Source organism: Vicia villosa, linkage group LG5 (assembly GCF_029867415.1).
Source record: "Vicia villosa cultivar HV-30 ecotype Madison, WI linkage group LG5, Vvil1.0, whole genome shotgun sequence".
Lineage (NCBI taxonomy): Eukaryota > Viridiplantae > Streptophyta > Magnoliopsida > Fabales > Fabaceae > Vicia > Vicia villosa.
Genome location: NC_081184.1, coordinates 115,174,407 through 115,187,733, shown reverse-complemented (window position 1 = coordinate 115,187,733; position 13,327 = coordinate 115,174,407). Strand labels below are relative to the sequence as shown.

The following is a 13,327-nucleotide window of genomic DNA, read 5'->3' as shown; positions in this document are numbered from 1 at the left end:
TGGAGGGTCGACCATATCTTATTGACCATGAGAAGCTGTTATCCAAGAGGCCTTGATCCTTGATCCTGATTTATGCTGCATTTGCATCTTCATTAACATTTCTACATTCATGCATGTGCATCCATGGTTACCAAGACTCTTACCACTCTTCCTCTCCATCAGATCAGTCAAAACGATTCCTCCACACCGATATCTGACAAGAGCTCACAGAAGAAGAATCATGGAGAACTATGAACAAGATCAGGCTGCCATTAGAGAAGAGATGGACCAAATGAAAGGCAAGGTCGATGCTATCCTGGAAGCTATCCAAGCCTTGCGAACTGAAAGGGTTCCTGCTACACAAGAGATTCCCGTTGTTGGTAACCAAGCTGCTACTAGCCAACTTGAGGTCGTTCCACCTTCTTCTACTCCATTTGAGTTCCAAGCAAGGACTAATGCTACTCTTGGGATGCCATTCAACTTCATGACTGTTGATACCCTTGGAGCTCCAAACCAAGGTGGGACTATACCCGTAACTTCTGGAGTGCCAACTATGACTGGGCCTGTTTTCCCATTTCCTACTCCACCTCCTCATACAGAGATTCCTTATCCTGCTTTCTGTGGTCCTCAATTTGCCAATCCAGAAATGCATCCAATACCAACTGCTGAAAGAGCTCAACCCGTTGAGAGATCTGCTGAGAAGTATCAAATTCTTGAGGAAAGGATTCGAGCTATTGAAGGTTTTAGTGCCTATGGAATGGATGCTGAAGAGATGTGCCTAGTTCCTAATCTGGTTATTCCGCCCAAGTTCAAGACTCCTGACTTTCAGAAGTACAAGGGTTTAAGTTGTCCAAAGAGCCATATCATCATGTACTGTCGTAAGATGGCTTCTCACATCCACAATGACTCATTGCTCATCCATTGCTTTCAAGATAGCTTGTCTGGGGCATCTTTGAACTGGTATATGAACCTGGAGCGTAATAGGATCCGATCTTGGAAGGATTTGTCTGATGCCTTTCTCAAGCAATATCAATACAACATTGACATGGCACCGACTAGGTTGCAACTACAGAATCAAGTGCAAAGAACCAATGAGACATTCAAAGAATATGCCCAAAGGTGGAGAGAAATGGCTGCTCAGGTTAATCCACCACTTTCTGAATCCGAACTGGTTGACATGTTCATGAACACTCTTCAAGGACATTACTATGAGAGAATGGTTGGTAGTGTTTCTTCTGGTTTCTCCGATCTAGTCAGGATTGGTGAAAGAATTGAGAATGGTTTGAAAATTGGTAAGATCCAGAATCCCGCCAATGCTGCTGCTGCAAACCAATATGGGTACAAGAAACCTCAGGGTAACTTTGTCAAGAAGAAAGAAGGCGAGACCAGTGCCACCTATGCTCAAGATCAAGCTCCTTGCTATCAAGTGGCCGCCACCGCCCCTCAAGCTTATGTGGCACCTGTTGGTCAACAACCTTGGGTCCCTTATCAACAATATGTCCAACAACAACAACAAGGTTTCCAACAACAAGGTTATCAGCAGAGACAAGGTCAACAGAGGCAGAATAGGCCTAAAAGGGTGTATGATCGTGTACCAATGACCTATAGCCAACTTCTCGCCGCCTTGCTTGATCAAAAACTGATTCAATTAGCTGAAGCTAGGCCTCCTCCTGATCCTCTCCCTCCAAATTACAAGATTAATGCCAAGTGTGAATTCCACTCTGGAGGATCTGGTCACACCACTGAAGAGTGCAGAGTTCTCAAAGACAAGGTTCAGGATCTGCTTGATGCAAAGGAGATTACATTCACACCTGCGGCACCTAATGTGGTCAACAATCCCATGCCACCTCACAATGGAGCTTCCACCAGTGGAACATGAAGACTTTTATGTTTGTCAGAAAACATTTCATTTGCATTAGAATAAGGCCAAACTTGCCATTGTATAGATTTCTTTAGTATTTTCAATTGTACTACTTTTGTTGTTATCAAGTACTATCCATTGTAAGAAACTCATTCTGTTTGAATAAATAAAAATGTAATATACATGTTTTTCTCAAATCATTTCATCTTTGTCATTATGTTCATTGATACTTCACTCATTTGTCTTAAGCAACTAAAAAAGGAGAATGATGAAAATCAAAAACACATGAATCACTAATTGTATGCCTTTGGAACAAGATCCTGCTGACGATGTACAGGCATTGTTTCCATTCCTAAACACCGGAGTTATAAGGAAGTGAAACCCTCGTCAACCCCTTTGAGCCTAAGGAGTAGTAGTTTCTTTTCAAAAATACAAAACCCTCAATCTTAACCAGGGGCAGGTAGTTTTCAGTTAGTGCGACCGAGCGTTCAACTTTCAGGTATTCCATCAGAGGATCAATCATATCTCAGATCTTACAAAAAAAAAAAGAAGAGCACAATCCACAATGGATGTCCCTCAATTCACTGAGAAGAAGGCAGTCACAACCTTTTCTTCAATTCAATCACAAAAGTCATACAACTTGTTCCCGAACGAGACAAAAAATGAAAAGAAAATTATGAATCATGATCAAAAAGAAAGAAACAATAGCCCGCTAAGTCAAAAAAAAAAAAAAAAGGAAAAGAGCTTTGAAGCAAATGACTTAGGCAAAAATTAGGGCATATCTCGCTGGACAACGAAAACCAAATTCAAAAAAACTCTTTGTCCAGGCAAAAGTTAGGGAAAGTAAAAAAACAAAGCAAAAGAAAAATCCTCCAAGGGACAAGTTGTCGTGACCATCAACAAAAGAATCAAAGGGTGGCTGCCACCTCCGCCAAAGCCATAAAGGATCCTCATCCATCACAATCCTTCCTGAAAAGTGGATACTCGTGTCGAACTAGCTGAACGTAGGACTGGAGAACATCACGAAGAAGGGGTGGGTTAAGTAGAACTTGAGCCTTTATCCTTTGTTTCTCAAACCGTGAACCCGGCCACGTTACAACCCTCGAAAGTCCTAATTGAAGCAGGGTTCGTTCTGAAAGCATACAAACTTTAAAATCATGTCAAACTGACTCCTAATGTTGCTGTGTCATTTGTGTTAGTATCAGTACAACATTTTGACAAATAAAACTTTTCTTTGAGATTAACATGTGCATTGCATTCTCAGTATATTTTTCAAAACAGAATTGTCTCTAATCTGAAAGTAAGTACTTGATACCAAGGAAAGTTCAACATTGAAATTCCATTTGAGTAATCTTACAAAGGCAAAGGTTGGTCATCCACCGAGCAAATATCTCAAACATCCATTTGGTGGAAGAGTTCCTTTCAATATGGGGCATTCATTCCATGATCTACACTGGGGCAGACCATTGCTATCTCCATGATTCAAGCATTATCAAAGTTCTTTCTCAAGAGATCTTACACGCTGGGGCAAGCTAGTAACAATTCATCTCTTCATCTTCAATCAAGTGTCAGATATCAAGACAAATGTCGAGGAGTCAGGATAAACACCTCACCTTCACAAGGGCTATCCTTCAAGCTATGATATTTCTACAAAGGCACTCTCCATCCACCCTTATACCTTGGAAAAAATCATTACACTCATAATCATACAATCATCATGCATATCATTGCATTCTCATTATCATTTTCCCACATGATCCAATCATCAATAAAGCAGGGGCATTCACTCTATCTTGAATCAAGCGGAGTTTCTGAATTCCATCTAATCAGTTCCACACAAAGCAGAAACCCTGACCATCAATCAGTACACTGCATATAGAACTCATTGCATTGCATCTCCAAAAGTGCATAAATAAATCAAACATTGCATTTGAAGCATAAGCCAAGTTACTCATCAGATGAGGTCCTTACAAAGTATTCAAGTTGATATTCCACTGGATCACTCAGAGTTACCATTGTGGGGTCATCTCTCATAGTCAATCATGTTCATCTTTCTTCAACCCAGAGTTGATGTTTTTGTGTTCAACCCAGAGTTGATTTTCCTTTCATCTTTTAACCCCGAGTTAATTATATTTTCCCACTCAATTCAGAGTTGACGGTTATCTTTTGTTCTTTTCCCTCTCACCCAGAGTCAACGGATATTGCTCATTATCTTTTCTCCTTTCCCACTCAACCCAGAGTTGACGGTTGTCTTTTCTCTTTCCCACTCAACCCAGAGTTGACGGTTGTCTTTTCTCTTTCCCACTCAACCTAGAGTTGACAATCATATTTTGTCTATTTTCCCACTCAATTCAGAGTTGACGGTTATCCTTTGTTCAATCCAGAATTGATTATCCTTTTCCCATGCAACCCAGAGTTGACGGTTATCTTATTCCCCTTTTCCCACTCAACCCAGAGTTGACGATTATCTTTTATTCAACCCAGAGTTGATTCTTTTCCCACTCAACCCAGAGTTGACGGTTATCTTTTGCCTTTCACACTCAACCCAGAGTTGATGGTTATCTTTTATCTCTCCCACTCAACCCAGAGTTGACGGTTCTCTTGTTTCTTTTCTCACTCAACCCAGAGTTGACGGTTCTCTTATTTCTTTCCCACTCAACCCAGAGTTGACGGTTATCTTTTATTCAACCTAGAGTTGATCTTTTACTTCTCAACCCAGAGTTGACGGTTATTCCTTGTTAATTTCTTTTTCCACTCAACCCAGAGTTGACGGTTATCTTTTCTCTCTTCCCACTCAACCCAGAGTTGAAGGTTATCCTTTGTTCAATCCAGAATTGAATTTCATTTCCTTTCCCACTCAACCCAGAGTTGACGGTTATTTCTAATTGTTCATCCTTCCTTCTCTCAACCCAGAGTTGATGTCTATCTCTTGTTTTCAACCCAGAGTTGATTTTCTTTCTTTCTTTCTCAACCCAGAATTGATGCCTATATCTTGTCCCACTAATACTGATTTCCCTTTTCTTTCTCAATCCAGAGTTGATGCTGACCTCTTATTCAACCCCGAGTTGACTTCCCTTTATTCTTCGACCCAGAGTCGACCCTTCTTTCTTTTTCAACCCAGAGTTGATGTTTATTTCATTTCTAAACCCAGAGTTAATTTGTTCGATCCAGAATTGATACACTTTTCCTCATTGGAGTTGACACCATTTCTTCCCTAGTAGATCATATCTCATGAGGCAAATTTTTAGGTTCTTTTGGTATTTAATCTTCTTTTACCTTGAATGTTCGAAAAGCTAACGACAATCTCACCCTCAGGTTAAAGATGATTAAATAGGGGCAGCTGTTGCACCCCAAAATTTGCCCATCTAATTTTACTTCTAATTGGCTTAAGCTGCACATTTCATTTGCATATATCCATTAGGTCATTAACATATTATGCATCATTTATCAATAAATTAGGCTCGGGATCAAAGATTCTATAAGATCAGGGTTTAGTTGTTCATTGCTCAAGATTGTTGAGTTTCACCATGTAAATATGAGATTAAGGTCCCATGTCCTCAAATCTCATCACAGAGGGATTTTCTTAAAGGGAATTATTTTTGTTATCAGATCAAGATATTGGCTAAATTCATGGATTCTTTGTGTTTAGGGTATTGCTTTGGATTTAAGATCATCTTTGAATCATGACACAAAAGAAGAGCTTGAAGATCTATTTTATTAAAAGCATCTTTCTTTCGTTGCTTAACATGCAAGTTGGAAATTGTTTGTTGAGATTGGAAGTGGATTCGAATTCAAAGGCAATCAAAGTGAAATAAAGTTTCTCAAGCATTTGTGTAGAATTTCTATATAAAAAGGAATTACTTGGAATTTAAGGATAATGTCATGTTTATTCAAAACATTTCGGAAAGCAGGTTCACTCATTCAAATTTTACACATCGAGCTACATCCATCATTCAACATTTCAATTCATCACTATTCAAATATCTTCAAAGGGGCTAAGTCATCTAAAATATGAAAGTAAAGGATAGAAAAGAGAATGTTGTACAAGTTCTAGCTTGATTATAAAAAAAAGCCATGTTCATTTACATCTAATTCAGTCCATTACAAAAGAAAGAGGTCCATTACATTTGGAAAAGATACATTTTGGACTAAAGTCACTAAAATACGTTGAGTTTCCATGATTTCATTCAGCTGCAGCATGTGTTCACTTGTTGCTTTACTAAAAAAAAGAGAAAGTTGTAAACTCTTCCTAAAAGCTCTCCTTAAATGACCAACAACCGCTGCCACAAAAGAAAAAGAAGGGAAGCAAGCAATCCCTACAAAAGAATGAACCTGCAATAATACAAGAAAGAAGTCAAGCACAGCCCCATATCAGCAACTTCTAACAATTACCAAAAATAACCAAACCTGAACCATTCAGCATTCATGATGTTTCAATCACTAATACATAGCCATTCATCAAATTCTATACTATACAATCAGCAGCATTACATTATCTAAACAAATCCAACATCATGCCAAATCAAACCATTCACATTCCAAATTCACTCTGAACCACCTCATAACAGCATTCAATCAATACACACACTAACCCCTAACCGTCAAAGTAACTGTCCTAACTAATTCTCACATGACTAATAACAGAAAATAACTAACTCCCTCAACTGAACTAACCTCTCCACTTGATTCAATCCTCACCATTCATCATATAACAAACTTTCTCTAATCCTAGGGCTCACAACCTCTACCTCCATTGCTATAAATTCAGACCTCCCTTCTCTTCAAAGCTCTCCACCGTTTTTCATATTTCATTCATCTTCATCATCACTCCATCTTCAACTTCTCATTCTCATTCTCTGCAGCTTCATCTCTCTCAACCTATACTATACGCTCTCCACCATGGCTCTTAGAGCTTCAACCTCTGAAGCTCTAAGTAGTTGAGCTAAACCTCTGAAACTCCTTCAACCGAGCTAGACCTCAATTCAATTCTCTCATCACTCATACTCACGCTACAGTCAGAAAGATTGCTCAACAAAGAACCAGAAGACGAAAGAACAGAAACACTCAAGGAAGAAGAAGAAGCAGAAAATCAAATAAGAGTAAAGATTCGAAGTTACCTGAGCCAATATCTCTTCTCAACCGCGTTCGTCTCTGTTCGAGCTTCACCTCCTTCGGCACACCAGGTAAGTTCTTCAATCTTCCAAACTTTGATCTTTTCTGCATCTTTGTCACATCATAATGTTTTCGCTCCTCTTTTTGTTCTCGATTGTACCGACTTCACCATCTAGGGTTCTTAATCCCCTTTCCGATTTGAGAGTGTTGAAACCGTGTACGAGCAAAATTGGAGTGGGATTAATGTTCGGGGTAGATCATAGGTTGAGGATAGGGCTCCAATTAGGGATTTGATTGAGCTCCGCCGCCTCCGGCACGGCGGAGCGATTTCCGGCGGCTGTTTTGATTGAGAAAGACGAGAGTGCGAGGGTGAGAGAGCTCGAGAAGTCTGAGAGTCACATTAGAACCAACCCTAGTTCCCCTTTCTCATTTTTGTTAATTGTCAACTTAATTATTTCTTAATTAACATTAAGTATGGCCTCTAATTATCATTAATTGGATAAAAATCTGAAAAGAAAATGAAATGGACCGAAACCAATTAGTTAAGTCTGGTGGATCACAAGCTATGGGCCTGATTCGCTAATCCTTCACCCCCCTTAAGCCCAGCATCACGATCAGGTTTTGGCTGTAACAAAAACTCTACAAAACGCCCTTGGGCTGGGCCATGCGCCTAATCGCTATTTGCACCCGTAAATTCATAATTACACCCCCCTGGGTCCATTAGTTATAATTTAGATTTTAATTAGACTTTTACCATTTTTTGAGTAATTGAAATGCTAATTCTTCTCATTCATTGTTTTAGATTTCAATACACAATTTTAGACATAAAAATAATCATAAAAATATTAGTTTTAGGCTATTTGTTTTTTAGTCTTTTGCTTGACTTGTAATTCAATTTCCTCCATAAAAATCAATATAAAAAATAGTAGTATTTTATTTCATTTTGTACTATATTTTTGACTTGCTACTTCATGCTTGTGTATAATTTTGTGCCAATGTATCCTTACTCAATCTTATGACTTATAATCGTGACTTTACTTTCATGTTCCTTTATCCTAACCTTAGGTAGAAACCATGATAACATTAGGTAGAAATTCCCTTCATACTTAGGCTAGTTTTCATTTTAGGCTAGTTTTCCTTTTCCTTTTCAACTTTAAAACATTAATAAAGGACGACGCGAATCATGCTAAATGCCTTTTTTAGTGTGAAAGAAATGATTGGGGCGTAGGCCCCGATGTATGTTCTTCCCCACTTAGCGGAAGAGAAATGATTGAGGCGTAGGCCTCGGTGTATTTCTCAACCGTTATTTAGAGAAACGATTGTGGCGTAGGCCTCGATGTGCATTCTCTAAATATTCAAAAATTGTATTTCATTTAGAGAAACGATTGTGGCGTAGGCCTCGATGTGCATTCTCTAAATATTCAAAAACTCTCTTTTTATGGCATGATTCAAGTCACAAATTAATTTCCCTTAAAAGACACCCAACCAAAAACACTTCAAAATATCTAATAAAGGCTCAGAGCTAATCAAAGTGAGGAAGTGATGCGATGCCTTGTAGTGGGTTTTCGTCCATCATGGAATCACACATAAAAGACACAAACCAATCTTTTCTCTCTTGCCTCCGAGGCATTCTTTCTCTTGCCTTCAGGGCATTCTTTCTCCTAATCGGACATGTTACTTCCGCTCCATTCCCAGCTTAAGACTCCAGAGGTCGAGCAGCGGAGTGCGAATGTAACTTCGTCCACTAAAAAACACAAAAACAAACAAAAACTAAAGAGCCGAACTACGGCGCTCTGATTCCTGAAAAGGATACGTAGGCATTGGGTCGCGGGGCCTAAGCGAGCACAACTATTTATAAACCCTTATTTTCCCCGTGTTTCTTCTTTCATTTGCATGCATTCCCTTAGTAATTAAGCTTTAGATTTATACACCCTTTAGATAGCAACAAACATAGGTGGATACCATCGAGTACGATGGGCGTGAGGGGTGCTAGCACCTTCCCCTTGCGTAACCGACTCCCGTACCCTATCTCTGGTCGCAAGACCTTTTCTTATCCTTTCTTTATTCCAGGTTTTCTGATATTCCTTTCCCTTTTGGGATAAATATATTGGTGGCGACTCTGTTCATATTTTCGCGAGCGCGCATCAAATGGGATTACCTATCCACACCTCTTTTGCAAATTTTCCATCCAATAAAGCTCGTGGTGATATGTTGACTAGATAATATGACATATTAAGTGTTGCTGCACATAAACCTTTTGAAAAACCATCATTCAATCGAAGGCACCTTACCTTCTTCGTCAAAGTCATGTTCTTCCTTTCTGCAACACCATTCTGTTGTGGTGTCTTCCTCGTAGAAAAATACCTCTGGATTTCATTTTCCTCACAAAAAATGCATGAAATTTTTGTCAATGTATTATGTTCCATTATCAAACAACAAATACTTTATTTTTATCCCTGTCTAATTCTTAACCTATGCCTTTTACAGTTTGAACATGGCAAATACCCGAGATTTATATTTCATAAAATAAAACCATACCTTACGAGAAAAATCATTTGTGAATGTCATAAAGTACCTAAAACCTCCAATGAAAGGCTCTTTTATAGGCCCCTAAACATTAGAATAAATAGAGTCTAAGATTATGTTGGTCTTATGTTGCCCGATCTTGAGACGATTTCTACACTATTTCTTAATGATACTTGCATAATCCAATTGTGCAACTCCGAACACCCTTCAGAAATTTCTCTTATGTAGTTTCATCATCCCACATTCATTGAGATGACCCGGGCGCATGTGACACATTTTGGCTGCATCATTATCAGTTTCAACAAATGTTACATAACTTATAATCGTGTTCCCCAACAACTTATAAATGTTACCTGCAATCCTTCTAGCACTCTTCACTGTCATTAAACCCTCTAACCCTCGTGATGTCTTTATCTCCATATGAATGGAATGAATAGCCATTTTCTTGAAGAGTGCCCAGAGAAATTAAAATCTTCCTAAATTCTGAAACATAACGCACCTCACTTAGTACACACCACCTTCATCTAAAGCAATTTTAATTTTCCCAGTTCCAATTATGGTATAAGTTTTATCATCACCTAAATAGACAAAACCAAACTCATCTGATTTAAAAGAGTTGAAACACTCCTGATGCGGTGCCATATAGTATAAGCACCCCGAATAAAGGATCCATCCATCAGGTCAATTTGGAAATTAAACACAAAGAAAATCCTCTTCACTGCAGGAACCATTAGACATAACTATATTTGTTGAACTACTGTTGCCTGACTTATTTGGACAATCCCTCTTCCAATGGCCAATTTGCTTGCAACCATAACACTCTCCAATTTTTATGTCCTTGGACTTGAACCTATTTTTCTTTCTAGAATCCATTGTCCTACCCTTGCCTTTGTCACTGTCTTAAACTCCCTTCACAAACAAGCCTTCACCTAAACTTCCCCCACCTTCCTCTACACTTTGGCAACTTTGGGCGTGTTGCAAAAGGGTAGAAGAAATAGAATCCAACGGATTGATTCATTTTCATATGTGATAGTGCTCACCAAGTGATCATAAGAGCTTGGTAAATATCATAGAAAAATAATGGATTTATGCTCATCGTCAACCTTCAAGCTAAGTCGTGTCTAATCAGCGAGGATGATGTTGAAAGCGTTGACATGAGCCTGTAAACCGCCTCATTCTTGCATCTTTCTCTGGGCTATAGAGACACTGCTTAGCGAACAATTTGTTCATGAGCGTCTTGGACATGTATTGATTTTCTAATTTATCTGTGACATCATTTGGAGTGGTGAAATCCATAATATGATTCACCGCGTCATTAAAAATGTAGTCTTATCAAACCTGCGACCTTCCCCTTCATCTCATCTCATTTCAATCAATGGTTGCGATGCTTGTCGGTTTCTCATCAGAAAGAGCATTTTGTAAACCTTGTTGAGCCTACAAATCCTAAACTCTCCTTTCCTATAATTTGAAATTGCCCATTCATTCAAACCGAGTCACTTCGAATTTTGCACTTCGAATTGCCCATTCATTCCCATAATGATATAGATTACAATAATACCTCTAAACCGTATCAGTCGTCCCTCAACAAACAATTGACCCAAGTGGCCACAACCCTTTTCTGCTTGACATTACTTATGAGTTGAACTCAACATAAACAGACACTGTAAAATAATATTACACATACAATTAATCAAAATCACTATATTTATTTTACATATTTGAAATGATTGAGATGACCGGGCAAGCCGCCCCAAAACAAAAGGATAAGGCAGATTCAAAATAGGGTATCAGTCCGGTATCACCCATCAGCACAGAAGGATTCCACAAGCAGACTCGAACACTTAGCCAAGCCCAGTAGTCCCTAGAGCCCGGCGGACGTAGGAACCAAGAACTCGGCGTCATCAACCTGAGATATCCGTAACTGTTGCCTTCACGATGAAGGTCTTCACCGTTATGAAAGTTACGATTCTTTAAAATACCAAAAACAGCGGGAGTTACGGTAGTTCGCTCATTATGGAGGGAATCCAAGGTTCTTCAATCAATGAGAGCAATAATGGTTACAACAGCTATAAATAGGGCTCCCAACTGAGGGATAAGAAAGACGCATCTTTTCTTGAGCACGCATCAGTTGTGCTGCTCAAATTCCTATAGCTATTCATCACAAACTCCAGTGTGATCTCACCGAATTCGCTTCCGGAAGATAATCAAAAGTGTTCTACGAGAACATTTATCATGTGATATATGTTTTAAAAATAAAAGAAGAATTTAATAGAATGTACATCTTTTGTTAATTGACTGTTCATATTTCATTTTCTCTTTTTAATGATTCAAAGTTTCCTTTATTTCTACAAAACAATCAAATTGTTTATTAACCATTTTTTCTTTTTTATTTATTAAAATGAGTTGTCGGTTTTACAGGAATAATAAATAAAATTAAATAAATTTTTCAATAAAATTAAGTAGATTTAAAATTATTAATTTTTGCTATTGATCTAATAGATAATACATATTTGAAGAAATAGTTATAAAAGGAAGAAAATATTAACTCAAATTAAAGTCGAATTTCATATAAAATATTTCCATATTCAAACTATACTAAAATGTGAGTCATTCATTTTCTTCTTTTAATTTAAAAAAAAAAAAAAAACAGTGATGAAAAGACTACGAGTATAATAAATTAAAAGGTAATACACAGTATAAAATAATTTTATTAAATTATTTATTAAATAAAAAATAATTTAATTAAATATATAGTGGTTATTGATTGAGAACATAAAAATATTAAAAATATTTTACAGCTCAAAGAAAATTTAAGGAATAATTTTCAAAGTCTTGATTGTAGTTAACTTTTTTTGGGAACAAAAAACTGTAGCGTAAGCAGCAAGAACTGCACCAACCCAACCGAACAAAACAAAAATGAATAATAACACGTGTCTTATATCTATTGGCTTAAACACGTAGCGAAAAATGTCGTCACGTTTTTCCTTAAGGACACGTATCGTGCATCGCAAGTAACCTATTATTTTAACATTTATAATTTATTTATTTATAAACATTTATTTAATATTTTTATAGACACACACCACAACAACACAATCACAAACCAAACCGTAGACACCACACACACCAACGTTACCAGCACAAGAAGAAAAGAAAGAAAGAAAAACAGAAAAAGAAGTTTTTTTAGCGTGAAAATGGAAAACCAATCTTCAACAACCTCTTCATCGATGCAGTTTCTCATCCTCGAACAAGTTCAATTCTTGAAGGAAAACGATGAATCTCTTTTTCAATGGGAACTTGTCGATGTGGTTGACGCTGAAGAAGAAGAAGACATAGTCGACGATGTTGACGGGGAATCTTTCGTTTCTTGGGCTGTTTCTTCTCCAATCGGTGACCCAATTGAAGGAATAAACCATGGTCTTCTTCATCTCGATGATGGGTTCAGTGAGGAACAGGTTAAGGTTAACCATGATGTTGGTGGTGACGATGATGATGAGGATGATGATGATGATGAGGAAGATGATTTGGATGATGAGCTTGTTCCATGGGATATAGGGAACAAGTTGGGGAGACAGAGAATGAGGAAATTGGGGAAAAGGGTTTCATCTAAGATGAACAATTCCAAGAGGTCTCCTTATCTTTTTGTGAGCCCTGGTTGTGTTCGTGGCAAACATGGCATGGGGCTTAAACACTGTTTCTAATTTCTAATTAGGACATTAATTTGGGTTGGTTAGGTTAACTGTTAGGGTTTGAAGAATCTTGAATCAAATGTGCATGTATTGATCACTTTCTTGTATGTTGATGAAAATTAAATGTTATATATGTTAATGAAAATTGAATTTCCCTGAA

General features: G+C 37.8%; 1 protein-coding gene across 1 annotated transcript; it reads left to right on the top strand.

The window, feature by feature from the left end:
* Positions 1 to 12,542: 12,542 nt before the first annotated feature.
* On the top strand, positions 12,543 to 13,327 carry LOC131607088 (nuclear polyadenylated RNA-binding protein 3-like). Its single transcript, XM_058879129.1, has one exon. The coding sequence runs from the start codon at positions 12,673 to 12,675 to the stop codon at positions 13,177 to 13,179; it is 507 nt and encodes a 168-aa protein (XP_058735112.1). The 5' UTR covers positions 12,543 to 12,672; the 3' UTR covers positions 13,180 to 13,327.